General features: G+C 39.7%; 1 protein-coding gene across 1 annotated transcript in view; it reads left to right on the top strand.

The window, feature by feature from the left end:
* The window catches only part of FREM2 (FRAS1 related extracellular matrix 2), a gene marked incomplete at its 5' end in the record, with an annotated part of 128,908 nt that extends 125,314 nt beyond the window's left edge, over positions 1-3,594 (top strand). Inside the window, 3 exons of the mRNA XM_082071930.1 lie at positions 965-1,152; positions 2,054-2,200; positions 2,744-3,594. Of these exons, the coding sequence (XP_081928056.1) occupies positions 965-1,152; positions 2,054-2,200; positions 2,744-3,250 (842 nt within the window). The 3' untranslated portion in view covers positions 3,251-3,594. The remainder of the gene's footprint in view (positions 1-964; positions 1,153-2,053; positions 2,201-2,743) is intronic.
* Between the last annotated feature and the right edge of the window lie 9,611 nt (positions 3,595-13,205).

Raw genomic sequence — 13,205 nt, 5'->3', positions numbered from 1 at the left:
GACACCTACCAGTGCACTTAAGCAATCACATAATTCCTCTGCTTTCCTTGCATGCCTGTTTTGCCTATTTGTTGGAGTGCCAGTATCTTGAATACATATGTAACTGTCTTTTGTGATGTATTTGCACAGTCTCATGAACAGCAGGTGCCTGGTCTCTCTCTCTCAAAGTCTACAGTTGCTCCAAATTGTTGTAAAAGCAACACAATATTTCTCCTTTCCTTTTCCAGATTCTCAACCTTCCCGATCACTTTCTGTCATATGTATCTGACCAGTACCCATAGTACACTTTTCTTCCCTGCACAGCAATGGCCCAGGTTATTTGTACAGGCCTGGCAAGGATGTCCTATCTTAAACATTATCAGGCAGCTGAAATGCAATTACACAGTAGGGAGGCAAGTCTCAGAAAATGTCTCTGTGACTTTTCATAATGTTCATTCACTTGTACAGTCCGCCAGTCTGACCAAGCGTAAGTAAACTCTTATGCAGCCTGAACAGGATTCTACTGTCATAAAAAAAATATCTCTTCAACAACATGCATTGTCAGGAGGCCAAAACCTACACCCTGTTCTGGTGCACAGGAGTATATCATGTCTCTTTAATTCACTCTTTGAATGAGGATCCCAGTATAGCCCAGACATTAAAGCAGCCCCTGCACCAGTTCAGGTTATAGCAACAGCAAGTGGCCTCCTACTGCTGTTGTGCAGCCTGGAGTGCATGGAAGAGTGTGGCCTCTGATCATGACCTGCAGCAGCCCCTCATGGTGGAAGCTGAGCAGCAAGTGTTCCTCAGGTAGACTTTGGATATAGCTGTAGCCAGATCAAGAATCTTCAGCTCAAACCTTTAACATGACCAGAAACTGCAGTCACATTACACTGAGCTTCTTCTCTAGGCCTATTAACGTAGCCTCAATACTGGCCTGAATGTTCCAGTGTAGTAGGATGTGAACTGTGTGCCCTTTTTACAGGTGATATCATATATGGTCGGGTGATGGTGGATCCAGTACAGAATTTGGGTGATTCATTCTACTGTAGCATCGAGAAGGTTTTCCTGTGCACAGGAGCTGATGGATATGTACCCAAATACAATCCATCCAACACTGAGTATGGGTGCCTTGCTGATTCTCCATCCCTTCTGTACAGGTTTAAGATTGTGGTAAGTGTTCTAATTCTGGGAGGATCTTTTCTTTTTCTAACTTTTTTATCCAAAACCAACTGTTTTTTAAAATTATCTCAATGACACCAATTTTTTAACTTGAGCTCCGGACTAATGTGAACTGATAAAGTGAATATCTTACCTTTCTTCCTTCCGGTTCTATTCTTATTCTTGCTGCAGACTCTCATAATTTAGAATTTGACCTAAGTTAGAATCCCAAGATAGGCTTATTCTCTGCATTGTCTATATCCATTGACCATACAGGGAGTGTTAGGAGACAAGCAAGTTAAGGATTGGAATTTGCTTCATCTTTAGTCATGCAAAATTTAGTGTATAATGTAAAGTTAGTCATCCAGATTGCCTCTGTATTCAACAGGGATAGATACCTGTAAAGCTGGCTTATAATATCTGAGATTATTTCCCTTCTGAAAATAATTATACAGTAAGCCTAGACAACTACAGACTTGATGCCCAACTTTTAGAGTTAACTTCAAGTAAGATGATTATCTAAGTATCTAAACTAATTTATTTTAATGTCTGTAAATAGAAATGAAAGGTAGCTTCTTTAGACTGGCAAAAAGACTTCTTATTTTTACTTTAGACCACATTTGCATATCTTTTTAATTTTAGAAATGTAGCTGTAGTTGTTCTCTAGTGTTTCCCCTTTGTGTTCCAACAAAAAAGTCTGTAGGCAAGTAATCAAATGGAAGTTAGTACAAGTCAGATGTGATCACAATTGCTTCTCATGTATTTTCTCTTCCTATTACACTGAATTGTATATAATAGAACGTGTAAATAACACAATATATACATTGCATGCAAATACTAGAACTCTTTTTCCTAGAAGAAATTAATCTGTGTTTTACAAAGCTTTTTTCTCTTTTCCTCCTTGACCCTGTAGGACAAAGCTCAGCCAGAGACACAAGCCAAAAGCTTTGGAAATGTGCTTTTTAATGCAAAACTTGCAATAGATGATCCTGAAGCAATTGCATTAGTTAAACAGCCAGGCTCTGATGGATTTAAAGTAGACTCAACTCCTCTATTTCAGGTATGATTTCTGTAGCTTGTTAGCAAGAATACTGAAACAAGAAAGAAACTATTACAAGCTAATAGAAAGATTTATTCTGATTCCAGTGACACTCAAACAGCATTATAAATGCCTAAAAAATTTCCAGATATAAAATATGGAGCACTTTTCCAATGTTTAACCATCCTCACAGTAAAAAATTGTTTTACTATGTTAAAATAGAAATAGAGCTGCAGCCAGGCTTGAAGGTCCTCTTCTGCAGCCTGTCTACAGCTGAATTTCTTTGTAATGGCCATTTGTACAAACAGCATAAAAAAATGACATGGTTATGCTTCTTCATCTGCAGCTGATAGCCATAGAGTCTACCCATGGAGAGGCCCCCTCTTAAAATTTTGACAGAAAACATGATTTCTCTGGGGCACATTGGTACATAGTTGGGGTCATCCGTGCATGATTTTGCAAGTTCAGGCAATCAGTTCAGAACAGTGTTTGATTTTCTCTGTGTATAGTGCTGTCCAGATTGTGTGCATGTGTGATTAAATACAAAAACTTGTGTCTTTCTAGGTATCTTTGGGTAGGGAGTGGTATGTCCATACAATCTACACTGTACGTTCAAAAGAGAATGCTAACCGTGGAATTGGCAAAAGAAGTGTGGAGCACCAGTACCACTCACTCTTTAGTGGTGGGAGACCAGGAGCGTCCACACAGAGACGTCAGAAGAGGGGAACAGAGCAGGCCCCAGAACTTGCAAAAGGCATTGGAGCAGAAAACAACCGAGGAACAAACATACAGCACATAGCACTAGATCGCACCAAGAAACAGGCTCCTCAAAGGGGGGTTGCAGTCAATGGCGTTCTCCCCAGGGAACTGAATAACCAAAGTGCAGGGGTCAGCGTAGTCACAATCATTGGCGGAGCTGCTGCCATGTTGCTTGCCATCTGCTTAATTGCAATCATCATTTTGCTGCTAAAACGGAAACAAAATTCTGAGAAGAGAGCCACAAAGGAGGCGGGCAGCAATGAACCAATGATGCCACCATATAATTACACCAGCGACAGCTCGGAGGTTTGATTCCAATACATCAGGATTCAAGCCAGAGTCTCCAGAGTGCCTCAAAAAAAACTTGAACTGCACTTTGTTAGCAGCAGATCGTGGTGACTCATGAGGAATAAAAAGTTCATATGCTTCTTGGTGTACTTGAATTTTTTTATCTTGAACTTTTGCTGCCACTGTCAATGTTAGAAGATTCCATACCGAATCCTGACGTCCCTATATCATGCACTAATACTGAGCAGCAATTCAAGGAACTGCATTGTAAGGGAGAGATTTTTGTTTTGGTTTTGTATTTTCTGACATTTAAAAATGTAGAAGAAACTATCCAAAGGTGCTATATATCCTGTCTGCAATAAGAGAGGAAATCTGTTTCTTTGGAAACACAGAATACTTGAGAGGAGGAATCCTTACACACTTCAGTTAAATTTTGTTCTGTTTCTCACAAAGAAATCAATGTCTACAAATAGTTGGAAAGGTGCTGAAATGCCTCAGGCATGAATCCTCCCTCCTATAAGCTTTCGACTTCACTTAAGCTATACCAGTGATTTTTCTTTTTTTTTTACTTATATGTAACTGAACTTTTTCAAAAGACAGCTAGATTAGGCAGCATAACATTATAATCAGTTGCATGTCACAGGATGCAATACATTTTATTCAGCTATTTAATCTGAGAATTTTTTTCCTTATTTATGTTTATATAAAGCCAAAGTATACAACAAATCCAGAAAGAATTTTGTTGTTTCACAGAAACTGGATGCTTATGTCCTCTCAAGTTCATAATGGATCATGGAAGTATTGTAAGGTAAATTATATTTGTTAGTGCATATCCACTGCTGGGAAATGCAAACATTAGTATTTCAGTACCTAGAGGAGATTATAGAATTAGACTGAAAATGCAGAGGACAAGGTTCTGCCTGAACTGAGCCGAGGAATCATGATACTGAATCCAGCATGTCATTGTCAGTTGCCATATTAAATGGCAACAAAGTGATGAAAAAATCAATATTTTATTAAATCAAGTAGCGTTTATTACTGTACAATCATAGCACATCTTGGCAAACATCATGGATCATTGCTGAGCATTTTTTAACAACTGACTACTTTTGCAAGATAATTCTGATTTTCTGTCAGTGTTCTTGATTTGGGTAACGTGACAGCATGATATTCCAGGAAGTTTGGATCAGCCGTGTCCCGTGTCAGTTCTTATCCAGACAGGACTTGTTTTGTCCCAGAGATATCCTGCCAAATACTTGGCTATGGAAGACACATAACCTTCAGGACAGATTGTTCCATTTGTCACACTAGTGTTATATACCAATAAATAATCTCAAGTCAACTGAGTTAAACTGTACAAACTATATAAAATCTGAATCAGGCTGTTGAAACTATTGCTAAAATACCTGTTCCCTTCCACCATCTCGTGGTGGTGGGTGCGTGCAGCCCCCGAACTATTTTCAGCTCTACTTCACTTGGCATTTGGTATTCTGGTGGCCATGCCACAGAGATCTGGGTTAGCTGAACAGAATCTAACTGGAAAGCAGCCTGGCTGCAAGCACACAATGCTGCCTCTGAACTGAAAAATCTACCCAAAAGGCCTCCTGGCCTGTCCGTGGTGTTCTGTCAACACAGACAAGATCTGACCTCGTAATTCTGCACAATGGTCCTCTGAGCCATAAAGACTCAGAAGTGTTGAGGTCTGCCAGCCTGGGAATATCTGTGCTTTGGTTCGTCATACAGTGTGAATATGCCACAGAGGGACTCACGCTGATATCTCTTGCTCTGGATTTATATTGTTATGACTTCACTCATTTAGTAAGATTTTTCACCAAATGAATCAGGTCAGAATCTATCCTACTTTTTCTAGGTTTTCTGAAGACTGTGACTCAGACTTCTTAATTGAACGATGTTTGCAGAAATCTAAGGGTCAAACGCCATGACTAAAAACATGTAGTCATCTTTTATTTTAATTAATCTGAGTTCTAGCCTGAAACAATTATCCTCAAGATGTGCCCAGTGCATTAGACCTTTTCCCTAGTCACCTGACACTAATTCACTCTTTTAATGAAGTTCCTGGTTTTGTGATCCATGTATTGTGTGTGCAAGATTGATCAAAGACTTAACTCACAGATACTTTTTATATTTAGTTTAAGTTCACAACTAAGTTCCAGATGTAGCCCAAGATCAAATTTGCCTTTGTGCCTATATGTGAAATCACTATGATAATGAGAAATGCAGAATTTGTTTCCTAGAACCTGCATGTTTGGATAATAGCAGTCAATGATTCTACAGTAAAATGGGACACATGTAAATAACAGAACATTTTAATATTTATAAAATGCCTGTTTTGTATAAGCAGAGAAGATCTTTTTAAATATATATATATAAAATAGAGAAATTAGGTGTTTATCAGTAGAGCTATTTTCCTGCTTTTGAATTTTAACAAACTGAAATATCGTTTACGTTGCTTGCAGGCAAAATCTTTTTTATTAATATTATTTCTTTTTATAAAACCATATAAAAACCATGTGCTCTACAAGCCAAATATCTAGCCTGGTAAACAACTTCATCACTGCTTTGAACAGCATCTGATTACAACTCTGTAAAATGCTTGGGTTGATGGGGATTATCAGACTAATGTTTTTCTAACAATATATAAAACAATAGGGCAAACCAGTGATAACAAAGAAAAACACAAAGCAAGCACTGAAAAGCTGGGCAGGCATGAGTAAGAATCATGAGTTTGATATCGAAGTCTGGGAAAAAAAGATCCCAATGTTTTCAGTCAGGTCTGCCAGATTTGTCCCATTCTTAAGAAACTGGATTTCTTACAATTCAGTGAACTACAAATACCTCAGTAACAGCACGCCTTTTCTATTATGGCTTCAAGGTTTTAGACTTCAGCAAGATGTTTTGGAAGCTTATTAACATTTTCCCTTCTACTTAACAAGTGGCCTTGTTTATACTAACCTGAATAAGTGCCTCATTCCCAGTTATGTGCACAAATATGTTAATATTTATCTATCCATGCAATAAACTGAGTATATTTTATATATATATATTTAATCTATTTCCAGATTATGTATTCAGTTCTCTTTTCCCTGGAGATGTATATTCTGCTAGTGGTAACACCATTTGTTGAACCCTTTATACAATAATTACTGTGTTTAAAGTTGTTATCAAGCTCTCAAAAATTTTTCCATGCATATTTATTTGGAATAACTTTTTTGCTTATGTCTCTGGCTGTGATATTTGGCATTTGTATCAGGAAAAAAAAAATAAAATTACTTCTGGTTTGGTTACTGGTCTAAAATTTGTGTATAAGTATCACACTGTGAAGAGGGGTCAGTAATGGAGTGTTAAGAAAAACTAATTTGTCCCATTGATGGAAGAACATAAACTTACTGCTATGCTTGCAATAAAACTCACTGCTTTGTTCCCAAAGTGATTGTTTTCCGGTCATGAAGTGGTCAGTGCGGCGGCTGTTTTTTAATCATTGTGGTTGCTTTCCTGGCTTAGAGAGGGATTTTTCTTTCAACTACAGAACATCAAAAATCTCTAGATATCTGCAGGGGCCCTGTGGGTTGGATTGCTGTGTTCTGTGTGCTGGCAGGCTGTCTTGGACCGCACTCATTGACAAGTGAAGCTGAGTCTCCCACTTCATGGCTAGTTACATGAGTAACGCTCACAGTATATTTACCAGCTGCTATACGAAAGGATAAACTAGCAGGCAGTGATTCCTGCTACTATCTAAACTTGCTCATGTGGATTATACACTCAGCAGTTCCTCAGATTGAGCTGGGTCAGTGTCCTACCTATGAGCTCTGTGTTGCGATTTCTGCCAGGGCAGGGCAGAAGAGTTTATGTCCAACAGAAATAGCTAGATATGATGTAAATGAATAAAGAATCTGGTCACTGGCCTATAGCACTATCAATAAATCAAAAGGCATTAATCTCCCACTCAAGGATAGTCCACAGTGGGCAATTTACGTCCGTGTTTTTTTCGACACTTAGTGGGATTCTGATACTCCTTAGGGTGTCCAGGTGTGTTCCATCAGGTCCAGGCTGACTCTCTTCACAGCCCCACCATGGCTACATTCCAGTATTTATAGGAGTCAGGGATTTTTTTATTGCATCCTCATTGTCTTTTGAAAGAATGACTCAGCTCCTACCCCATAGAGTTCTGCTCCTACCACTGAATGTTTTATCTCTGAAAGCTCTTCAGTAAATTATTCTCAAGTAACTTCAAGTTTTGGTTTTCTTATTATTCATATGAAGAGATGATCCATTCAGAATTTACCTTGCACTACTGTTGCTTTGGTGAGTAAACACTGACATAGGGTAAAAATGAAGGAAACAGCTGGAAGATTTTTAAAGGATGCATCTTGTTTCACGTCATGGGCAATCCTCAAGCATGTGGTGGATTTCTGCTGTCTCCTCTTGCATTTTCATGATACATGGGGTTTTGTGTGTAAGTTTACATGTAAAGCATGAATCTTCATCTACACAAAGTGAAGTGCTTCAGTTAAACCAGTGCAACTGGATGACCAGGTGTAATGATTATCATCTGTAGCGCCTTTTTCACCATTTTTGTAGCAAAAGCTCTAGCTCAGTTACCATGGAACACAAGAGGAGGCATTCTGGATAAGTGCATGCTGCATCCACCTCTTTAATAATTTCTGCTTTTCTCCCTCTTACATTCCCTTCCAAAAGAAGCATATAATGGAACTAAATGAGACAGCAAATGACAAAAAGAATGATAAAAGGTAATGTCTTCCGCATGAGGAGAGAATAAATAGATAAGGTTCTATTCCACTCTTCAATTCTCAGAAAGTAATACCCAAGGGAGAGTATTATAGAGGTGCATTAAATCCTGAATGTTACAGAGACCGTGAGTAGGGAGCTACGATTCTCTGTTTCTTGTAATATTTTAGAGAGGTTCCACCCAACAAAATTTGCATGCTTCCAGGATGAAAAACAAAGTAGGCAATACCTAGTCATCTGACTCAAAATTAAAATTACAACACTCTTAAGTGAAGGATGATCTGTATGCCAAACTGGAAAAGAAGTACAATTCATGGAAGAAAAGTCCATCAAAACCATCAATTTGTTTCAACAGCTGGTTCAGAAAGCCTGAACTAGAACAAGCTGGAAGGATTCAGGAGACGGATCAAGCTGTTTATCTTCTCTTTCCTTTCTCTTCCCTACAACTCCACCGCTGGGCACAGAAGCAGATCACCCAACACAGCACAGCCACTCTCATGCCCTAACAGTTGTACAAAGAGTCACCAGTCCCAGGCTTGTACAAAAAACATAATGTGTGGTGTGTTTGTTCTTGTTTTTTCTTGAGGTAAGAGAGAATGAAAGTTTCCATTTTTTGGGTCTAACAGCTGCCTTACCTGCACGTCACATCTGCCGAGACCTACTGCTGAGGGCTGCTTGAAATGGTGGCATGAGTCCATAGCCTTTTCCTGGTGCATATCCTGAGAAGGCTTATGATCTGAAGAGAATGAGGTAAAGCATCTGGAGAGAGGAAACTGGGGGCATACATAAAACATACTGTTGATGATATTATTTACCTTATAAACATGCTCCATTTATTCTCTGCTGTTCATAACAAAAGGCTAAAAGAATATTTATTGGGCTATCAATTGTCTCTTTCACTGATGTATTTTTTTTTCTCATGTTTCTAATGGCACCAAAACGACCCTGGCAAGAAAGAAACACAAATACCAAATTATTTACAAGAAGTAGCTCATGGGGATGTGTCTGGGCTTCTCTTCCATTTCTTGGCAAGAGACTTGACTTTCAATCCAGCAAGCTACACTGTGCCCCAGTGAACTTTAACAACAAGGTCCAAAAAAAAGTCATTTATGGACTGTATCATGATGAGCACAGACACCTAAAAGTTGCTGAACAGAAGTGCGACAGGGGAGTGCAGCAGTCACTGCTGATTAAAGGTCTACATGCCACGTTCAGTTATGGGAAAAGCTTGGCTCATCAGTGGTGATTCCCAACACAGCAGCCTGTGCTCTGGGACACAAATCCACCTGCAGGAAGAACACAGAGTAATGAGTGGCTGCAGATGTTTCATCGCTAACGTAAATGTTTTTAACTGGACTGGCATCTCAAAAAAGATGAGTTTCAGAAGCAGAACCCACTTCTTGCTTTTATGTAGCAAGGGCAAACGTGAGCAATTCAATAACTGCTCTTGCTGGCAGATTTTTTCTGAACTAGTTGTAAACAGCTAGTCCAGGAAATTCAGATTCTGTTATCAAACATTAGCACAAAGAGGTTTGGGTGCACAACTCCCGCAACAGTCGCTGCACCCATTTATTACCATTTCCTCAGCTGCAGTGATTTTCCAACGCTGCACTCAGACCACAACCACAAATAACAGTGTAAGTCTGAGCTCTTTTGGATTTCTGCACTGCAGCTTGGGTTTTCCTTCCCAGTTTGGCTCTCAAGATGAAGGTGTCAACAAGGTATTTCTCCCCCAGGAAATTTCAGTTTCCTCAGGAACTGTGCAGGTGACATCCATAGCATCATTATGAATGGTGAGAGTGATGTCAACAATTAAAAAAAAAAATCTTGCCACATTTAAGCATTGCCTGTAGTTCCCATCTGGAAATATCAGCTGTGGTAATATGCATTAACCCAGTCTCCTCATGAAGGGGCTGAGAAGTTTTATAGTCTGGCAAAACGATTGGTTTCAAAGTATGACTGCAACAAGTGCATGTGTATACGCACAAACACACACACAGAATTTGGTTTTATTCTTACATAAATTTTGTATAGATTTCAATATGTTATATATTTTAAACTTTACATATACTTATGTATAATATATTTGTGCATTTTATATAGTATGAAACAGATATCAATATATTGAAATTGTATATATTTCACATGTGTGTGTTTATATTTTTGTATTATATAACACAATTTTTTATTGATAAGTAATTCCTCAGATAAGATCACAAAGATGAACTTTTACAAGCTGGGAAACAGAATTTAAGGTGTATTTGCCTGGAAGGAATTACAGCAGCCAGACCCTCAGCCAAAACCTGACAATGCACCTCCCGGTGGTTGGGGTCAGGAAGACTGATTTAATACAGGTTGCTGGAATACAGATTAAACAAACTGGTGGCATTCAGGACTGTCTCCCATATGGTGATTTCGGTGTTTGCAGCTCCTGGGATCATCAGCTGTAGTCACTACTTCCAGCTTTTCAGTACTGGTCAACTGAAGGATGCCAGGGAGGGGTACAACCAGTCCTCCAAAATATCTTCTGTTTAGAGAGCAGCAAGTAAATGCATTGAGAAAAAGAGAAGTGAGATGAGAAATGTCTCCAAAAGTCCATGTTTCAGTGCCTCTTCTATTTATTTCATGTCAAGAACCTGCAGTAGCAGGATTTTCCCCCCTGAGTGCCTGCAGCCGAGGGGCTGGAAAACAACAGCCATGGCAGCAGCTTCTCCTTGCGGCCCTTTCCTGGGCCGCTGGTCTCTCGGCTCCTCTCCAGTGACTGCTGAGAGCTGGGTTGGGTAACTCATTAGCAGAGTGGCCTCAAAATGCCTCAAACAGGGGGAAGGCAGCAGCTCAGTCAGTGAGAATGTGTCCCCCGGGGTCAGGGCCAGGGGATGCTCCCAGCGCCATGTGAGTCCTCTCTCCCTGGTCCCCAGACATTTCAAGTGAATATTTTTCATTTGGTGAAGGTATGAAGTTAAAAGCTAATCAGCTGCCCAGGGAATGAGGATGTTTGGCTGTTAAACAAAGAAGAGCCGTCTGCTGTCCGGCGTCGTCCAAGATTTCTCAAAGGGACAACAAAGATGCCGCTTTATTCCCATGTGAGTGCCCGTGGATGTCGGCTTTAACTCCTCAGTGGCTCCTGGCACCCCTGGCCAGGGTAGGAGGGGTCGCTTGGGTCCAGCTCAGACCAGCCCTCGCCATCCCACTGGAGCACTCAAACCTAACCTTCAGTCTGCTTCTCATCAACCGTGCTGGGGCAGTTACTCATAAAACACAGCAAAAAGGAGAGGTCAAGACGCAAGGAGCATCCGACCTGGTAAGTCACCAACACTGGCTGCGAACGGGGTTTTTTCATGCTGCTGTCACACAGTGTGAGGTGAAGCTATTGCTTAAAATAGATTGGGAGGGAGGAAAAGGGAGATAAATGTGTACGGTAAAGGAAAGTAAGCAGGCCAAGAGGGTCCCTGCAGATTAAAAGGCACTTTTCTGTGGTAACAGTTACAGAAAGCCAGGTTGAATATTCAGAAAGATCTTAATTTAATAACTTGAGAACAAACAGTTCTGACATCATCTCTTATTTCTTTATTTTGGGTTTTTGCTTCATAATTTTCTGGAAAATGTAAATTCAGTCTCCTTTTTGCCTGGTGCCATCGCTCACATACCTGGAGGGACTTCAAAGGGAAAATGCCAGGGCCATGTTTATCTTCCTAATATAGATCTTGATAAACTGGACACACAGTGAGAATTTTCTCTTTGGGAATTAAAAAAAAACAAACCAAACCAAAAACAAAAACAAAAACAAAAACAAAAACAAAAATAAAAATAAAAATAAAAATAAAAATAAAAATAAAAATAAAAATAAAAATAAAAATAAAAATAAAAATAAAAATAAAAATAAAAATATATACAACTGCATTTTACTATTTTCAGAAAATGTTAAAGTACCGAAAATGAAACACGTCACAACCGACCAGGCATTTTTTCAGACTCCAGTAAAATCAGCCCTGAAGGCATCAGTGAATTACACACAAAATGGGGAAAATAAATAATCTTCAATTTTAATACAATCATTAACAGCAGAGATATATCAAATTGTATATGGTCTGGGCTTAGCTGTCGCAACCTGTATTCCCTTATTTCATTCTTGTTTTCCCTTTACTGTAGTTCCTTCCTGCATTTCCTTTATTTTTTGCTGCGTGAAAATGTTGAAAACATGCCACCTTCTGTTCTTTTTAGCTATTGCACAGTCCCAAGGAAACTTCCACTCACTAAGCGGTTTCCAAGGAAACCAGAAATTAGTCCAACTCAGACCGCAGTTTCTGGAAAGTAAAGGGAGACAAGGAATGTGATAACTCATTCCATCTTTATTTAATGGCTGCACTGGACACAGATCTGTATCTGCTCTTTTTTGTCTTGCCTCGAGCTCCCTCACCTCCGCAGGTACACCCACACGTATACACTTCCCTTTAGAGCTGCTCTGCGAAAAACACCCTCCTCTCCTTTCCCTGATGCAGGGATGCTGAGGAGCTTCTGCCAGGGCACCCCAGAGCATCCTCGCTTGCACGCTACCACGAAAAAGAGTGGGATGGGGAGGTCAAAACAGAGCTTCAGACCCAAAGTTTTGCTTTTGTGTTTCCTGACTTTTGACCTCAGTCTTTGTATTGCTAGTGATTCCTTTTTCCAAAAATCCGAAGGGACATTTCTTACACCACTACATCTCTACAAGTTTATCGCAGTATCTTAGTCTTCTGTTGTCCCAAATAAAGCACAATGTTATGGGTATGAGGAAATTCCTCTGCATAGCTTTTCCTACCCATGTTTCCTCTTCCCATTTAAGGATTCACTATAACTACAGATAAACTTGGACTTTGGCAAGACCTGGCTGGTTCTCCAAGCTCCAAGGTATGGGAAGTGCTTTATTTTCTTTTCTCCAACCACTAACAACTAGCGAGCTTCTTTCTAAGTAGGTAAGGCTGTGTTCAGGGGTCTTAGCTGCTTTTCACTGAGGACTCTGCAATGGAAGACCACATAGGCAGGAGATATTTCTGTGTCAGGCATCAGGGAAGAAGAGTAGTACATATGAGGGGATGTACATAACCACAGAAATTATGTTTTTAGGTTACTTTTGCAGGCAGATAAGGACATGGTCAAGGTATATCTCCCAGGGCTGCAGAAAAGGAATGTCATATTCTTTATCTGCATTTGCATGAGGAAGGTTTTCCTGAGT

This window comes from Streptopelia decaocto (genome assembly GCF_964273445.1).
Source record: "Streptopelia decaocto genome assembly, chromosome: 1".
Lineage (NCBI taxonomy): Eukaryota > Metazoa > Chordata > Aves > Columbiformes > Columbidae > Streptopelia > Streptopelia decaocto.
This window is presented reverse-complemented; position numbering and strand designations above follow the sequence as displayed.